The 13021-nt window shown below is 32.7% G+C and overlaps 3 protein-coding genes across 4 annotated transcripts; all 3 read left to right on the top strand.

The window, feature by feature from the left end:
- The first annotated feature begins 106 nt into the window (after positions 1 to 106).
- LOC140039530 (tRNA wybutosine-synthesizing protein 5-like) lies at positions 107 to 3133 on the top strand. 2 transcript variants are annotated; one of them, XM_072085139.1, is made up of 8 exons: positions 107 to 222; positions 529 to 683; positions 778 to 847; positions 1073 to 1117; positions 1412 to 1549; positions 1972 to 2059; positions 2254 to 2370; positions 2865 to 3133. In XM_072085139.1, exons 1-8 carry the CDS (start codon positions 136 to 138, stop codon positions 3113 to 3115), a joined length of 951 nt encoding a protein of 316 aa, XP_071941240.1. In that variant the 5' UTR covers positions 107 to 135; the 3' UTR covers positions 3116 to 3133. The 2 variants fall into 2 exon arrangements, with proteins under 2 accessions (XP_071941240.1, XP_071941241.1); XM_072085140.1 differs by having other exon boundaries at positions 2890 to 3106.
- A 4434-nt stretch (positions 3134 to 7567) lies between these two features.
- On the top strand, positions 7568 to 8672 carry LOC140039199 (neuropeptides capa receptor-like). Its single transcript, XM_072084795.1, has one exon. It carries the CDS (start codon positions 7584 to 7586, stop codon positions 8670 to 8672), a length of 1089 nt encoding a protein of 362 aa, XP_071940896.1. The 5' UTR covers positions 7568 to 7583.
- Positions 8673 to 11797: 3125 nt separating this feature from the next.
- LOC140039198 (platelet-activating factor receptor-like) lies at positions 11798 to 12898 on the top strand. Its single transcript, XM_072084794.1, has one exon. The coding sequence runs from the start codon at positions 11798 to 11800 to the stop codon at positions 12896 to 12898; it is 1101 nt and encodes a 366-aa protein (XP_071940895.1).
- The last annotated feature ends 123 nt before the right edge of the window (positions 12899 to 13021 follow it).

Raw genomic sequence — 13021 nt, 5'->3', positions numbered from 1 at the left:
AAATCTAGCAGGGCAGTGTCGGCAGTTAATTTTAGTTGAAAGATTTTCACAGCAAATATAACTCGAATACATGTTACTTGCGTTACGTCACACAAAATTAAAAATGTCAACAAAACATGTTTCTATTTATTTCTTATGAAGAAGACAACAATGGCAAAAATAAATGTGTGCACATATGATACTGTCACTCAAGACATCTTTAGATCTACAATATACCCTAAGGTTTGTGTTTGTTAATACTGTAACTATTTAGCCCTAGTGAAATACTTTTTAGTGTTTACTAGCTAGGCCTAGCGGCCGCGTCGCGTTTGAAATCGGTCGCGTTTGTTGTATAGCACACTGCTAGAGCTATATTTTTGTGTATAACTGGGTCTGGGCCTCTTTAGTCTTATCTGATTCTTTCTTAACTGGACCAACCAAAGGAAAGAGTGCCACAACACGGCCAAGGATTCTATTAATTAAAAAAGGATATGATCATGGAGATGGTGGTAGGCCTAATCATGGACTGTTATGTTTAATGTTTTTCAGCGTGTGCCTGCTGTCCTCAAAGGAGTCAAAATTGGTGAATGTAAAGAGAAATGGGACAAAGATTATCTGAAAGAAGTTATTGGAAAGAAGCAAGTGAAAATTCATGTTTCCCCAAATCCTCAAATGGATTTCATTAAAAAGAACTTCTGTTACAAGTAAGTGTGTACTTCATATAAAGTTGTTCTTTGTGCAAAGTTTTGCCAAGCACCTAGATTGCTAATCAAAATTTTTTTTTTTTTTTTCTTTTAGAACATTACCATTTGATGATTTCGTTGAAAGAGCAGCAAGCGAAAAGAATCATGAATGTTTTTTAAGTGAGGTATGATCAGTAATAGTTTATAACAGCATATTATTATCAACAAGACATCATCTCAATGATAACAATCATTAATAAAAGCATCAATAAATCGATAGTCATTCATTTCATAGAATGAACACCAAAACAAAATTCATCAGTCAAAAAAGCAAGTATAGAATCTGGGTAGTATTTTTAAAAGTTACCTTTTTGGTAAGACTGTTAATCCAATAGTCTTTAATTTTTTAGGATGAAAAGTATTATCTAAGATCGCTTGGAGATGACCCAAGAAAGGTATACAATTATTATTTTGTTTATTATGTTAAATTAATACAATTATTAACATTACAAGGTTCATACAAAATATCATAAATACTGTACAGTTGACTCTCCCAATACCGGACTCTCTGAAACCAGAAACTCTCCCAAAATCAGACTTTTCTTGAGGTACAAATTCAATAAAAAATTTGATAAGTAAAAAGTGCACATGTATTCTTAAAAAATCAGATATGGTTTTGAGCAAGATGATTTTAATTTAATTTCACAATCATACCATGTATTTGTAATACATTTTCTTTTACGCTATAGGATATATCTAACTTTCAACGATTGTTTCCAGTGCTATCAAATGATTTAGAAATACCAAAGTTTTTTGATACTGATAGATTTTTTTCAAGTGTACTTCGAGTTGGATCAGCTGGCGTTCAATTATGGACCCATTATGATGTAAGTTCATTACTGTATTCACATGATTTGTAGTGAAGCTCTGTCTGTATTCACCATTCCTACTTAGGCTAAGGGAAACACTTACCCTTAAAATTAACAAATTCTTCTATCTAAGTGAATACATTTTAAGGGAAAAACTTGTGTCTAGACTTGGAAAAACTCCAGCTTTCTCACCAAAATATTCCCACAATCTCTGTGTGAAAAGGCCTTTACTGTATGTACTATTATTGTATTAGCCATCTTTAGAAACTGCAGTTTTTAAAGAAAAATAAATGGGTTGATTAGTCTCACTGAAATACAAGTAATGTTTAAATAATTAAGATAACACAATACACATAGGCCTAAACAAAGCAAACAATTCACGTAATAATGTGTGCTGATATAAAATGCAGCTTTACAAGAATGTCTTTTTAATATTTCAGGTAATGGATAATATATTAATTCAAGTCAATGGTAGGAAAAAGGTTGTACTTTTTAGCCCAAAAGATGCTTTAAATTTATACCTTGTTGGTGAGTATAATATTTAAAAAATGGTTTTTTTTTGCTCAAGCCCCATTGATTTGGAGTAGGCTCATCATCATTATCATTATCTCATCATTAATATTATCATTTTATTTGTTATACTTTAGAGCAGAAATGTACTTTATCTGAATCCACCATTGATTTAATTTATTTATAACAATTACATCAATTATTTTTTTTAGGTGATAAATCTGAAGTGATTGATATTGAAAATGCTGATTATTCTAAATATCCATTATTTAAAAATGTTACATGGTATGAGTGCATACTTGAACCAGGTGATGTTCTGTTTATTCCAGGTAATTCTTTTGTTATTATATTTAAAAATATTATTTTTAATTGTTATTAAAGATAAATCTAGCTAGTGCAGAGAGGCTACTCAAGTTTTGGTTTTATAGAGCTCTCAATCATAGAGGTAAAAAGATCAAACATTAGTGCCTTCAATAAAGAACATTAAATACAGTACAATTAATATTAAAGGGACATCTTCAGGACAATTCAAAGTGTCCTTTAAATAGAGGTTGGCCAGGATGTTAAAACCTGCTCATTTTTCGAGACAGTGTCCCAAAAGTTCTACTGTAGTCTGAAAGTACCTCTAAGCTTACGGTATATACATTGTATACAAATCATCTTGATCATATTCTCTCCATCTCTTTAGGTTGCTTCTACCTCCATTCAGATCCCCATCATGTTTCTCTTCTCTCTTTTTTCATTAGCAGAGTCTCAATGTCCCCGTATGTTAGCCTCTCTTTCTTTCTTATACTATACTTATAAAGTATTAATTTTTTAAAAGCATTATGGTTTCACAACGTTACTAGCTTGGACTTCGGAGTTGCTGTCAATATTTTTTGGCAACACTTGGAACCGTCTGCTTATGATCATAAAGATGTATATGGAAACAAAGACCCATTAGCAGCAACAAAAGCAATGCAGATAGTAGATCGTGCCATTACTGCTTTGAACAATCTACCAGATGATTACAAGGATTTCTATGCTCGTAGGATAATTTCTAGAATTCAATCAAAAGCGTTTAGTGAGTCTTGACATAAAGCGTAATCAACAGGAGCTTTTTAAAGCTAACCTTCTAGCTCAAACTCCTCGCTGTGACCAGTTGTATGCATAATTATTATTTCATAAGAAGTAATCTGAAACTTCAAGTATTAGCTGGGAAAATATTGAAAAGAATAATAATTGTGTTTTCTCTTTAGCGATATTTCTAATTTTATTTCTTTTTTTTTTATTGTTTAAAAAAAAATCGACATTTCATGTAACTTGTTGTCTATAATCTTATTCTATGGAACAGCTTCAAGTGTAATAACTTTTTCTATTGTAAAAATACACTATATGCAAAAAGTCATATCGCGAATAAGGACAATTATTTGTTATCACTAATTTGGAAGATGTTATTTGGTACTGTGAAGCCACTAACTTATTTTTTTTTGTCACAAAATTCATCTGACTCGATTCATGTTATATTGAACATGGTATCTGATTTTAGTTAGCAATGTATGTTCTTTTATACAAGTATTCCAAATATATTTTTAATACATCATCATTATTTCTAAGATTTCGAGCGCCCTCTACCCTCTCAAATATTGTCAAAGTTATAAATATGAGAACAAATGTTGCATTAACATCATTCATCGTGAACATACTAGCAAAATCAAACACCGTGACAGGTTATAAACAAAGTAAATCTTGTAAAGAATTTCATTTACCAGTTAAATATATCGTATTTTTGCAATGAAAACTGAAAACTATTCGTTGGAAGAGATCGAGGATTGGGACGAAGTTATGGATCCGTATTTTAAGAGTGATCTTGACGCTTATGCAATATATCTATCGATACCAATTGTTATTATTGGTCTTGTAGGGAATATATCAATAATCGTTGTTTTGAGTACAAATCGACATAATATGTACAACTCATTGAATATCTACTTGTTGAACCTAGCGATTTCAGACTGTTTATTTCTACTGACTTCGCCCATCAATTTGTGGTTTTCTAGCTTGAGTCCATTCCATTCAATGTATGATGATAGTTTCTTTCCAGTTGGATATTGTAAGTTCTCAAACTTTACGAGAAATTTTTCATTTGTACTTTCTTCTACTTTAACAGTGATGATTTCTGTAGAAAGGTTTATAGCAGTGTTAACACCGTTAAAGTACCGTGTATATGTCTCCAAAACGCGCACAGTCAAGATATGCTGTATTACATGGATACTGCTGTCGCTATGGGACTTTCGTGTAATTGTGACAAGTGGACAACGTACTTATGACTTTCCGTGGCCAGATATGACAAATGGTATACCTAACACAACAACTGTGTGCGAACAGTGCGTGGGATTCGAACCAAGCATTTGCTCAGTTATCAGTTACGTGGCGCTGATTGAGATTTACCTTGCATTATTTACTAATGTGTTAATGGTGATAATGTACGGTTTTGTATTTTGGGCATTACGTAATAAAACGCCGTTCACTAAAACAAAATCATCCGCAGCAGTTAATCGAGTCAAGTACGAAATGAAAGCTTTGCGAACTGTATTAATAGTTGTTTTCGTGAAAGTTATTTTAACCGGACCAATTAATGTGATCCTTATTAGCTTTCGTCGTCATAACGGACACTTTTTCAAGCAGAGTATAAATATGTGTGTGTTGCTATATTTAACTAATGCTGCCATTAATCCCATTATTTATAACGCTTCAAATGAAGTGTACAGGCAAGCGCTTCTCAAACTCTTCAGACTTTCTTAACGTTATATTGATTTTAATTTGATTGCCCTAAATGAATGAGTCCATTTGAGAATACTAGCAAAAAAAGTAATCGAGTAATTCTCGAGTGGGCCTAACAATGGTCAGAGTTAAAGTAGATTCAACTCCAAGGAAACAGCGGGTAGGCCTACTGCAGCAACGAGATAATTGAATAAATAATTCGAAGTAACTTTTGCATCAGAGTTAATTTCAGATGTTTGTTGCCCTACTATGACGTGTACTTTATGCTAAGTAAATTTGAGCGATATACTTATTATCATTATCGGTGTAAGTGTTAATATGATAATCATTTGATGTTAATTACCTTTGTACATAAAACATAACGTGTACCCCTCGTCGCTTAAAATTCTTCAATGAAGATGGCAACGTCTAGCGGATATGATATTACATTTCATTCCATAAATTGAAAGGAAGGCCGATATGAAGAAAGACCAAAAACACTAATTCGAGACATTAAAAAAACTATAAGACAATTGGGTATTAAATACCCAAATAGATTAACGTCTTAGAAAACACTCTAAAATCAAGCAATTAGGAAACATTGGGAAAACCTCATAAAGAAGCGGTACACCTATAAAGCGGGAATTTTGGAAGACGGAAGACGGACACTCATAATCACAATCTTAGGCCTAAATATCAAGGAAAACCTGAACATCAATGAACCATTCTTTTTCCGTTATTGAGAAACAATTTACAAAATTGATGGAAAGTTGTAAACAAAATTGTTATGAATATTGTTCCACTTATCTTAAGTATGTTCAATTCAAAAATAATAAAAACAATGTTTTTTTTACACATTATCTGTAAGACCGAACACGATCCTTGTTAATGTAAACGTTGTATTCGCCACTGTAGACAGTAACACTGTATGCAACATATTAATATGCACATAAGCCCATACGTTAATTATTGGCACAAAGTACCACGAGAGAAAAAAGAAAGAAAGAAAGAAAGAAAAAAACTATTAAAATGTATTTTGTCAAAACATCCTAAAATGAAAGCTCGGACTGGCAGGAGAAAAGTATGTCATGGAAAACTTTTCGTATCATTGTTACATTTTCATAAGTAAAATATTATTATAATTGTAAAGTCTATATCTAATAATAATTGTCGCGTGTTACATTGGATTGCACATGAATTATAATTGTTACTAATTGTATTATGACTTGCATTTAATTGCAAATTACGTATAGAATTCTTTATATAAAGATATTTATTATATTCACTCGGAGAATTAAAAGTAAATGATAGTACGTATTACGACGGTATAAACATCATTAGGTATAATGATGTCTAAGGAACAGAAGTTGACATTTTTAGTGTTGGTTGATTTAACCTACATACACAATAATTTTAACCGATTATCAGTGCTGTATCTCCACATACTACACTTTTTGCCCAATATCAGGAATATTAATTTGGTAAAACTACAAAATCTAATTTGTATCACATGAGGTTCCTGTGTGTAAAATTGGGTTAAAGGTTAACGGGAGTCGGGTGCATATTTCAGATTGTATTGATTTTAGATTCTATTTTACTAATTAATTTTTGTCAACAATGTCTTGTATACAAAATATATTTGTGCACAATGTTACGACCAGTTCCAATTTCTATTTGTTTAGTCGAGTTTAAAGCTAATGATGGACTGATCCAAATTAACTGCATAATGATATAATATATCTGGCAATGGACATCTTGATGTGACTGATGTCTGGTGATGTGATGATGAACTTGATCTAACTGCCGATATCTGGCAATAGACATCTTGATGTCACTGATTTCTGGTGGTGATGGACTGATCTAACTGCCAATATCTGGCAATGGACATCTTGATGTCACTGATGTCTGGTGATGATGGACTGATCTACCTGCCGATATCTGACATCTTGATGTCAGTGATGTCAGGTGATGATGGAATGATCTACCTGCCGATATCTGGCATCAGACATCTTGGTGTCTGGCGATGACGGAATGGTCTAACTGTCAATATGAATGGACATCTTGATGTCACTGATGTCCGGTGATGATGGACTGATCTAACTGCATACGATATCTGGCAACGGACTTGATGTCACTAATATCTGGTGTGATGAGCGTTGTCTCAGTGTAATGTTCAATTAGTTATTCCATACAGATATTATACTAAAACATCTCCATGGTAATACCACGATGCAGTTTCCGTTTGGTTATGGTATTGTTCTGCCTCCAATCAAGCACTCTTTCAAGACAGTATATTTCGTGCATGCAAACACTCCAGACAACAATTCGCTCACCGGACACCTTTGTTGTATATGCTGACGCGCCAGCCCCTTATTATTAATTGAAATGAAATTGTATTACAGTGCCATTAAAATCTTAAAATCGATCAAATAAGAATTCAATATCAAATTAATGTAATGTTTAGTAACAATGTTATTGTCTATGTCACAACTATCCATTAGTTAACGGAAGTTAGGATCACAGGTTAAGATATTTACAGGCAAGTCATTTTGCATTTCATAAAACATATTGTTAAAAGTAATTACCGCTAACAACTACTCATTGTAATATGATTGAATAGACCTACTTTCGTGGTTATGATGAATATGGTTATTTGGTTTCACTTATATCATGGTCACCATCTTGTAAGAAAGCATGGTTTAATTCTCGGCCCTTTTCCGCTATTCCTCTTTTTTTTTGTATTCGCGAGTAAGCTATTTTGGATAGTGCTCCAGCAGTCTTGTGCCTAAAGAGCGTTACAATGGAGAACAACAAAAATACATCTGAGGTTATTGATTGGCAAGAAGTAATGGAGCCATATTTGTATGGTGATGTTGATGCATATGCAATGTTTGTTGCTGTTCCAATAATTGTCATAATTGGTGTTTTCGGGAACATTTCAACCATTATTGTCCTCAGTACCAATCCACGCATGCGCAATTCGTTGAATATTTACTTGGTCAACCTGGCAATCTCGGATTGTTTGTTTCTGCTTGTCGCGCCTACATTCACATGGATAACTTTTTTTGAAAGTCCGCTAAATCATCATTATGATAATAGTTGGTTTACTGTGGGATATTGTAAGTTTTATACCTTTATCGTTCATTCAGCTTATCAACAATCTTGTAACTTTATAATAGCGATCGCTGTGGAACGCGTTTTGGCGACGTCATACCCGTTGAAATATCGCGCGTATGTATCAAAGAAACGTACTCTAAAAATATGTGGTACATTGTGGGTATTCACATTGTTTTATCAAAGTCGAAATATTGTTACAATTGGCGAAAGTTCGCTCGAGTTTCCTTGGCCGGATATGACAAATGGCGTAACTAACTCTACAACAATTTGCACCCTTTGTGTAGATTTTCATAAGACTGTTTGTAAAACTATGAACGACTTGTACGTTTTAGATCTGAGTTTTGTATTATTTGCCATAATATTTATAATTATAATGTATGGTACGCTGTTTTCGTCATTCCTTGGACCAAAATCTAAGAAAGAGGTTACGTCCACTGCAAGCAATAGAGTTAATTATGAGACGAAAGCGTTGCGGACTGTAGTTATTACAATATCTGCGTATAGTTTTCTTACCGCGCCTTTGAACATGCTGTTGCTTTTGGAAAATTTCAATTTGGTAAACCCAGACGTTGTTGGTTTTATTGAAAATGTGTTCAGGTTTATAGCGTTGATTAATTCAGCAAACAATCCAATTATTTATAATCTTTCAAATGAAACATACAGACAAGCATTTTGGAAATTATTTGGTTTTTCAAAAGAAAAGAAAACTCATACAAAAACTGATAAAATATCTGTACCTAATCGGACAGTATTCGAAAGTATTTCAGCTTGATATTAGACAACACTGTTTACGACATGCTTTCATCCGATCTCATATGGAACTGCGAGCTGATGTGACCATCAAGCGACGGTAACAGGCCCAGTAATAGGCATGTGTTATTGTTATAAGTTTTAACCTAAAATATCGAAGTGGAGACTTGGTGTCGAAACCTGGAAATAGATTGGGAAGCTAAAGGACTTAAACCGTTGACTGACTAGAAAAAGATGCAGTGTATTGTTAGAGGAGACATACAGTGACAGTGTAACGTAAAAGAAGTGCCATTAGCAGATAATGACACATGTTTACTTTCGCCTAATAATTGTAAATTCATACAGACCTCACACAAATGCAATATCGGGCAGGAGATTTTATGAGGTATGTCTAAATTATAGAGGGCGCTACAACATTTTGAAAAAGTACGTAAACCATTAGAGGGAGCTAATACAATCTATCTATCTATGTCTTGCGTGCCATTCCCCACACATTACACAGATTCGTACTCTTTACGAATGTAAAGCAACCTGAGTAACCGTAACTCGTTTTGTCTAATTTTCCTTGATAAGGGGATTTGGATAATTGTAGTTGGATCAAGCTCCCAGAACAGTTAAAGATGTATTGTCCCCTAAAAAAAATTCTTAAACCATTTTTTGTTTAATATGCCATTTTAATGTCCCATAATATTTATCCACTTTGACCAAAATTTGGATTGAAAACAATATGTATTTCCCTAAAAAAATGGAAGTTTAAAGCAAAAAATAGTCAAATTGGCTGCCAGGCAATAGGTTTTTGGTTGAATTTAACCATTTAGGCTACTTTGTCTTTTTCTAAGTGAAAACATTATTTGTTTTCATTTTTTTTTCTACGGAAATGATTAACTTAACTACAAAATAACCTACTATTCAAAGTCTGATTTAATTAATCTTCATTTTTCATGTTTTTGGAGGACAATACATCTTTAAGAACAAAATCATAAGTTGAACCAGAACATCTGGGTAACACATATTAATGGATGCGCGAGTTTGTGGGGCCGGGGACGAGGAGAGAGCCTCGATTTTATAGACAAGGTTGCTGTTCCCCTACCCTAACTGATTTTAATTTTCTTTACAAATTGTGTTATACTTATAGGCCAATTAACATTCCAATTAAAGTAACTATAGAGGTATTTTTAAAACGTACATTAATCGAATGATATTCTTTTTTATTTCTAAGTACGGCATCTACTTTTAATAATGTTTTCAAATGTTATTAAGGACATTTTGATTTGTTTATCCTTGGTTTGTTGATTGTTTACCGTTGTTTCTTAATCGTTTAGAAGGTGAATCGCAATAAAGACGGTAACATCATACATTCGTTTCTCTAATATTAAGTAGAAAAGCAATTGGAAAATAATGATGTTTAGTCGAAAGTGAGTAATAACTAGAATCGTTGTTAGGAAATAAGTTGTTGGCCAAGGATATTTATTATTATTAAACCGAACCGATCGCAAGCTAATGAGATAATTTTTTCAATTCATGCACACAATTGCACTTATAATAATAATGCTTTTATTCTGCCGTGAATAAAGGAATGTAAAACTAATAAAAAAAAGAAAATAAGAATGTTATAGAGAATCATATTTTATATTAGTAAAATCCTTCGTATAACATTTTATTCAACGATAAAAAAAACGTAGGTTCATCATTAATATGTAGAGCCTTCGTTAGACGAGCGTTTGATTCAGTAGATCACAATTATTTTCTTCATAAATAATAAAAAAAATGATATGGATATTGAAGACATTCAAAAAAGATTCTGAAAGTGTGTTGGGAGTTAGTAGAAATACACCAGATATATGCTACTTCAGAAATAATTAATGTTTTTCGTTATTGGTTACGCTTAATAAATATAGACCATAATCGTTATTCTTATGAATGTTATTTATATCAATTAAGAAGAGCTGAACGACATACATTTTTTGGTTATATTATGTTAAGCAAGTAAATTCTCTGTTCAATTGGGTTTGGTTGTGTTGTTTTCTCAGCAGGTCCATGACTCTGTTTCGTTTATTTCTGTGCTAAAGTTTAGACTCACTGATATAGAAAGACAACATTTTAATGAAAGAGTAAGAACATAAATTCAAGATTGAATTATTTAAAAACGAGTTTAATTTAGAATTTATTATCTATAAATAGATGTACGGTATTTTAACGAAAATTCGAATTGGTATACTAGATTTAGAAATAGAGAAAGATGGAATAATGTGAGCAAAAACAATAGAATATGCAAACTATGTTCAGAATAATGTATAGAAGATGACTTTCATTTTACTTTATTATTATTTTGTACGTTATAATCCGTCAGTTTTTATGTTCTATCAATAATGTCCTCAAAGGATTGTAATGTTTTATATAATTTATCGAAGTATTTTATTTAGCATATAAAATAAGATGCATTACTTTCCGTTCTCTAAATGTTATTTTAGAAAAAGGGCCTAAATTATGAATAAATGTCATAGACCATGGGGTCTAGGAACGAAACGAAATGTGTATAGGCCTGTGTAGTATAAGGGAATGGAAAGTGACTATAAACATTTGTTGACATTTGTATTCAGAGCAATTGAATCGAGTTGAAGAAAAGTGAAGACAATAATCAGACCATGGTGGTAATAAAACATGTCAAATAATTTTAAAATGCTAGTGAAGATGAATATTTACTACAAATCCAATAATAATTTATCCTACTAATAAATAACTATTCGTGCATGCGTACACCGAGTAGTAGCCCTAGTTATATTGTTCAGTATTTATGACACATGAAAACGTATACTGTATTAACAAATTATATATAGAAATGATTCTGGCGTATTTGATTGGTCCAGCCACTAACGAATTTAATAAACCTAGCGATAAATCTAGCTAATTAATTAAGTTGAGGATCGCCATCTTTCTTTAGAGTGCGCCAGTCTTCTCTGGATCATTTGCTCTATAAACTACCAAATACATTTGTGTTTTGGCATAAAAGAAAAAAACAAACTATAAATACGGTTTTATTTTTACTAAAGTAACTTTCTTCGCTATACATTTAGGCTAAAGTACTGTACTTATGTTACTTGTGTTGCCATCCACCTCTAAAATCCAATTACGCGATACATGTCAGAAATGGAAAACAACACTATTTTGGAAGAATTTGATTGGGATACAGAAATGGAACCGTACTTGAGAAGTAGTTTGGAGTTCATTGTAATGTATGTTATTCTCCCCATCTTTGCGTTTATCGGTATTACTGGCAATGTATCTATTATTCTTGTTCTCATTATCAATAAGAATATGTACAACTCATTGAATATCTACTTGCTGAATCTAGCGTTGTCAGATTGCTTATTCTTGCTTGTTGCTCCGGTGTCTTTTTGGATAATGCATCTAGACAGTCCATTTAAACCTAACTTTGACCAATCAATGTATCCTCTCGAATATTGTAAATTCAACGCATACATTATAAACTCAACTTGTCAACTATCTTCCACATTTACCATGGCGATTTCCGCTGAACGTTTTTGGGCGATTGTAAAACCCCTTGAATATCGCAGGTATGTGTCCAAAAAACGCACATTGAAAATCTGCTGTGTTGTTTGGATTGTAATCTTGTTAAACCAATCTCGAAATCTGTTTGTCTTCGGAAATGAAAGGCTTGATTTTCCATGGCCTGATATGACGCATGGTGTTCCTAATTCTACAACTATATGCGCCTATTGCGCTGGATTTGAACCTAGCGTCTGTGAAGCAATGGATATTCTTGCTTTAGTAGATGTTATATTATCCCTGTTTGTAATTCTGTTAATGATCATAATGTACGGAATGGTGTTTGTATCAATACGTGGAACTAGCTTCAACAAGTCTGAAAGATTCGTCGTCGATGTAAGCAACCGTGTAAGCTACGAAATGAAAGCGTTACGAACTGTCATCATCACCGTTTCCGTTTACGTTATCTTCACCGCGCCGTTAAACACACTTTATATTTTTGATAAATACGTTTTCGTTGATGACGATAGTATTGGTTTTTTCTTAATTGTATTTCAGCTTCTTGCGTTTGTTAATTCAGCAATTAATCCGATCATCTATAACCTGTCAAACGAATCATATAGACATGCCCTTTTCAATGTATGTGGTGTTACCACCACGGTAACAACGAGATCTGGTAGAAAAAAGCTACATCTGAAATCTTCTATATCTCTTTCAACAATATCAAGTAACATAGGTTGACAATGTTGACAGCAAATAATAAATATCTTGCACTGTTTTACAGAATGTAATATGCTAACAATGTAAACGGGTCTGAGATTTAATCATACAATGTACTGTTGTAGAAAATATTGTGCCCTAAAG

Source organism: Antedon mediterranea, chromosome 2 (assembly GCF_964355755.1).
Source record: "Antedon mediterranea chromosome 2, ecAntMedi1.1, whole genome shotgun sequence".
In the NCBI taxonomy this organism is placed as follows: Eukaryota; Metazoa; Echinodermata; class Crinoidea; order Comatulida; family Antedonidae; genus Antedon; species Antedon mediterranea.
This window is presented reverse-complemented; position numbering and strand designations above follow the sequence as displayed.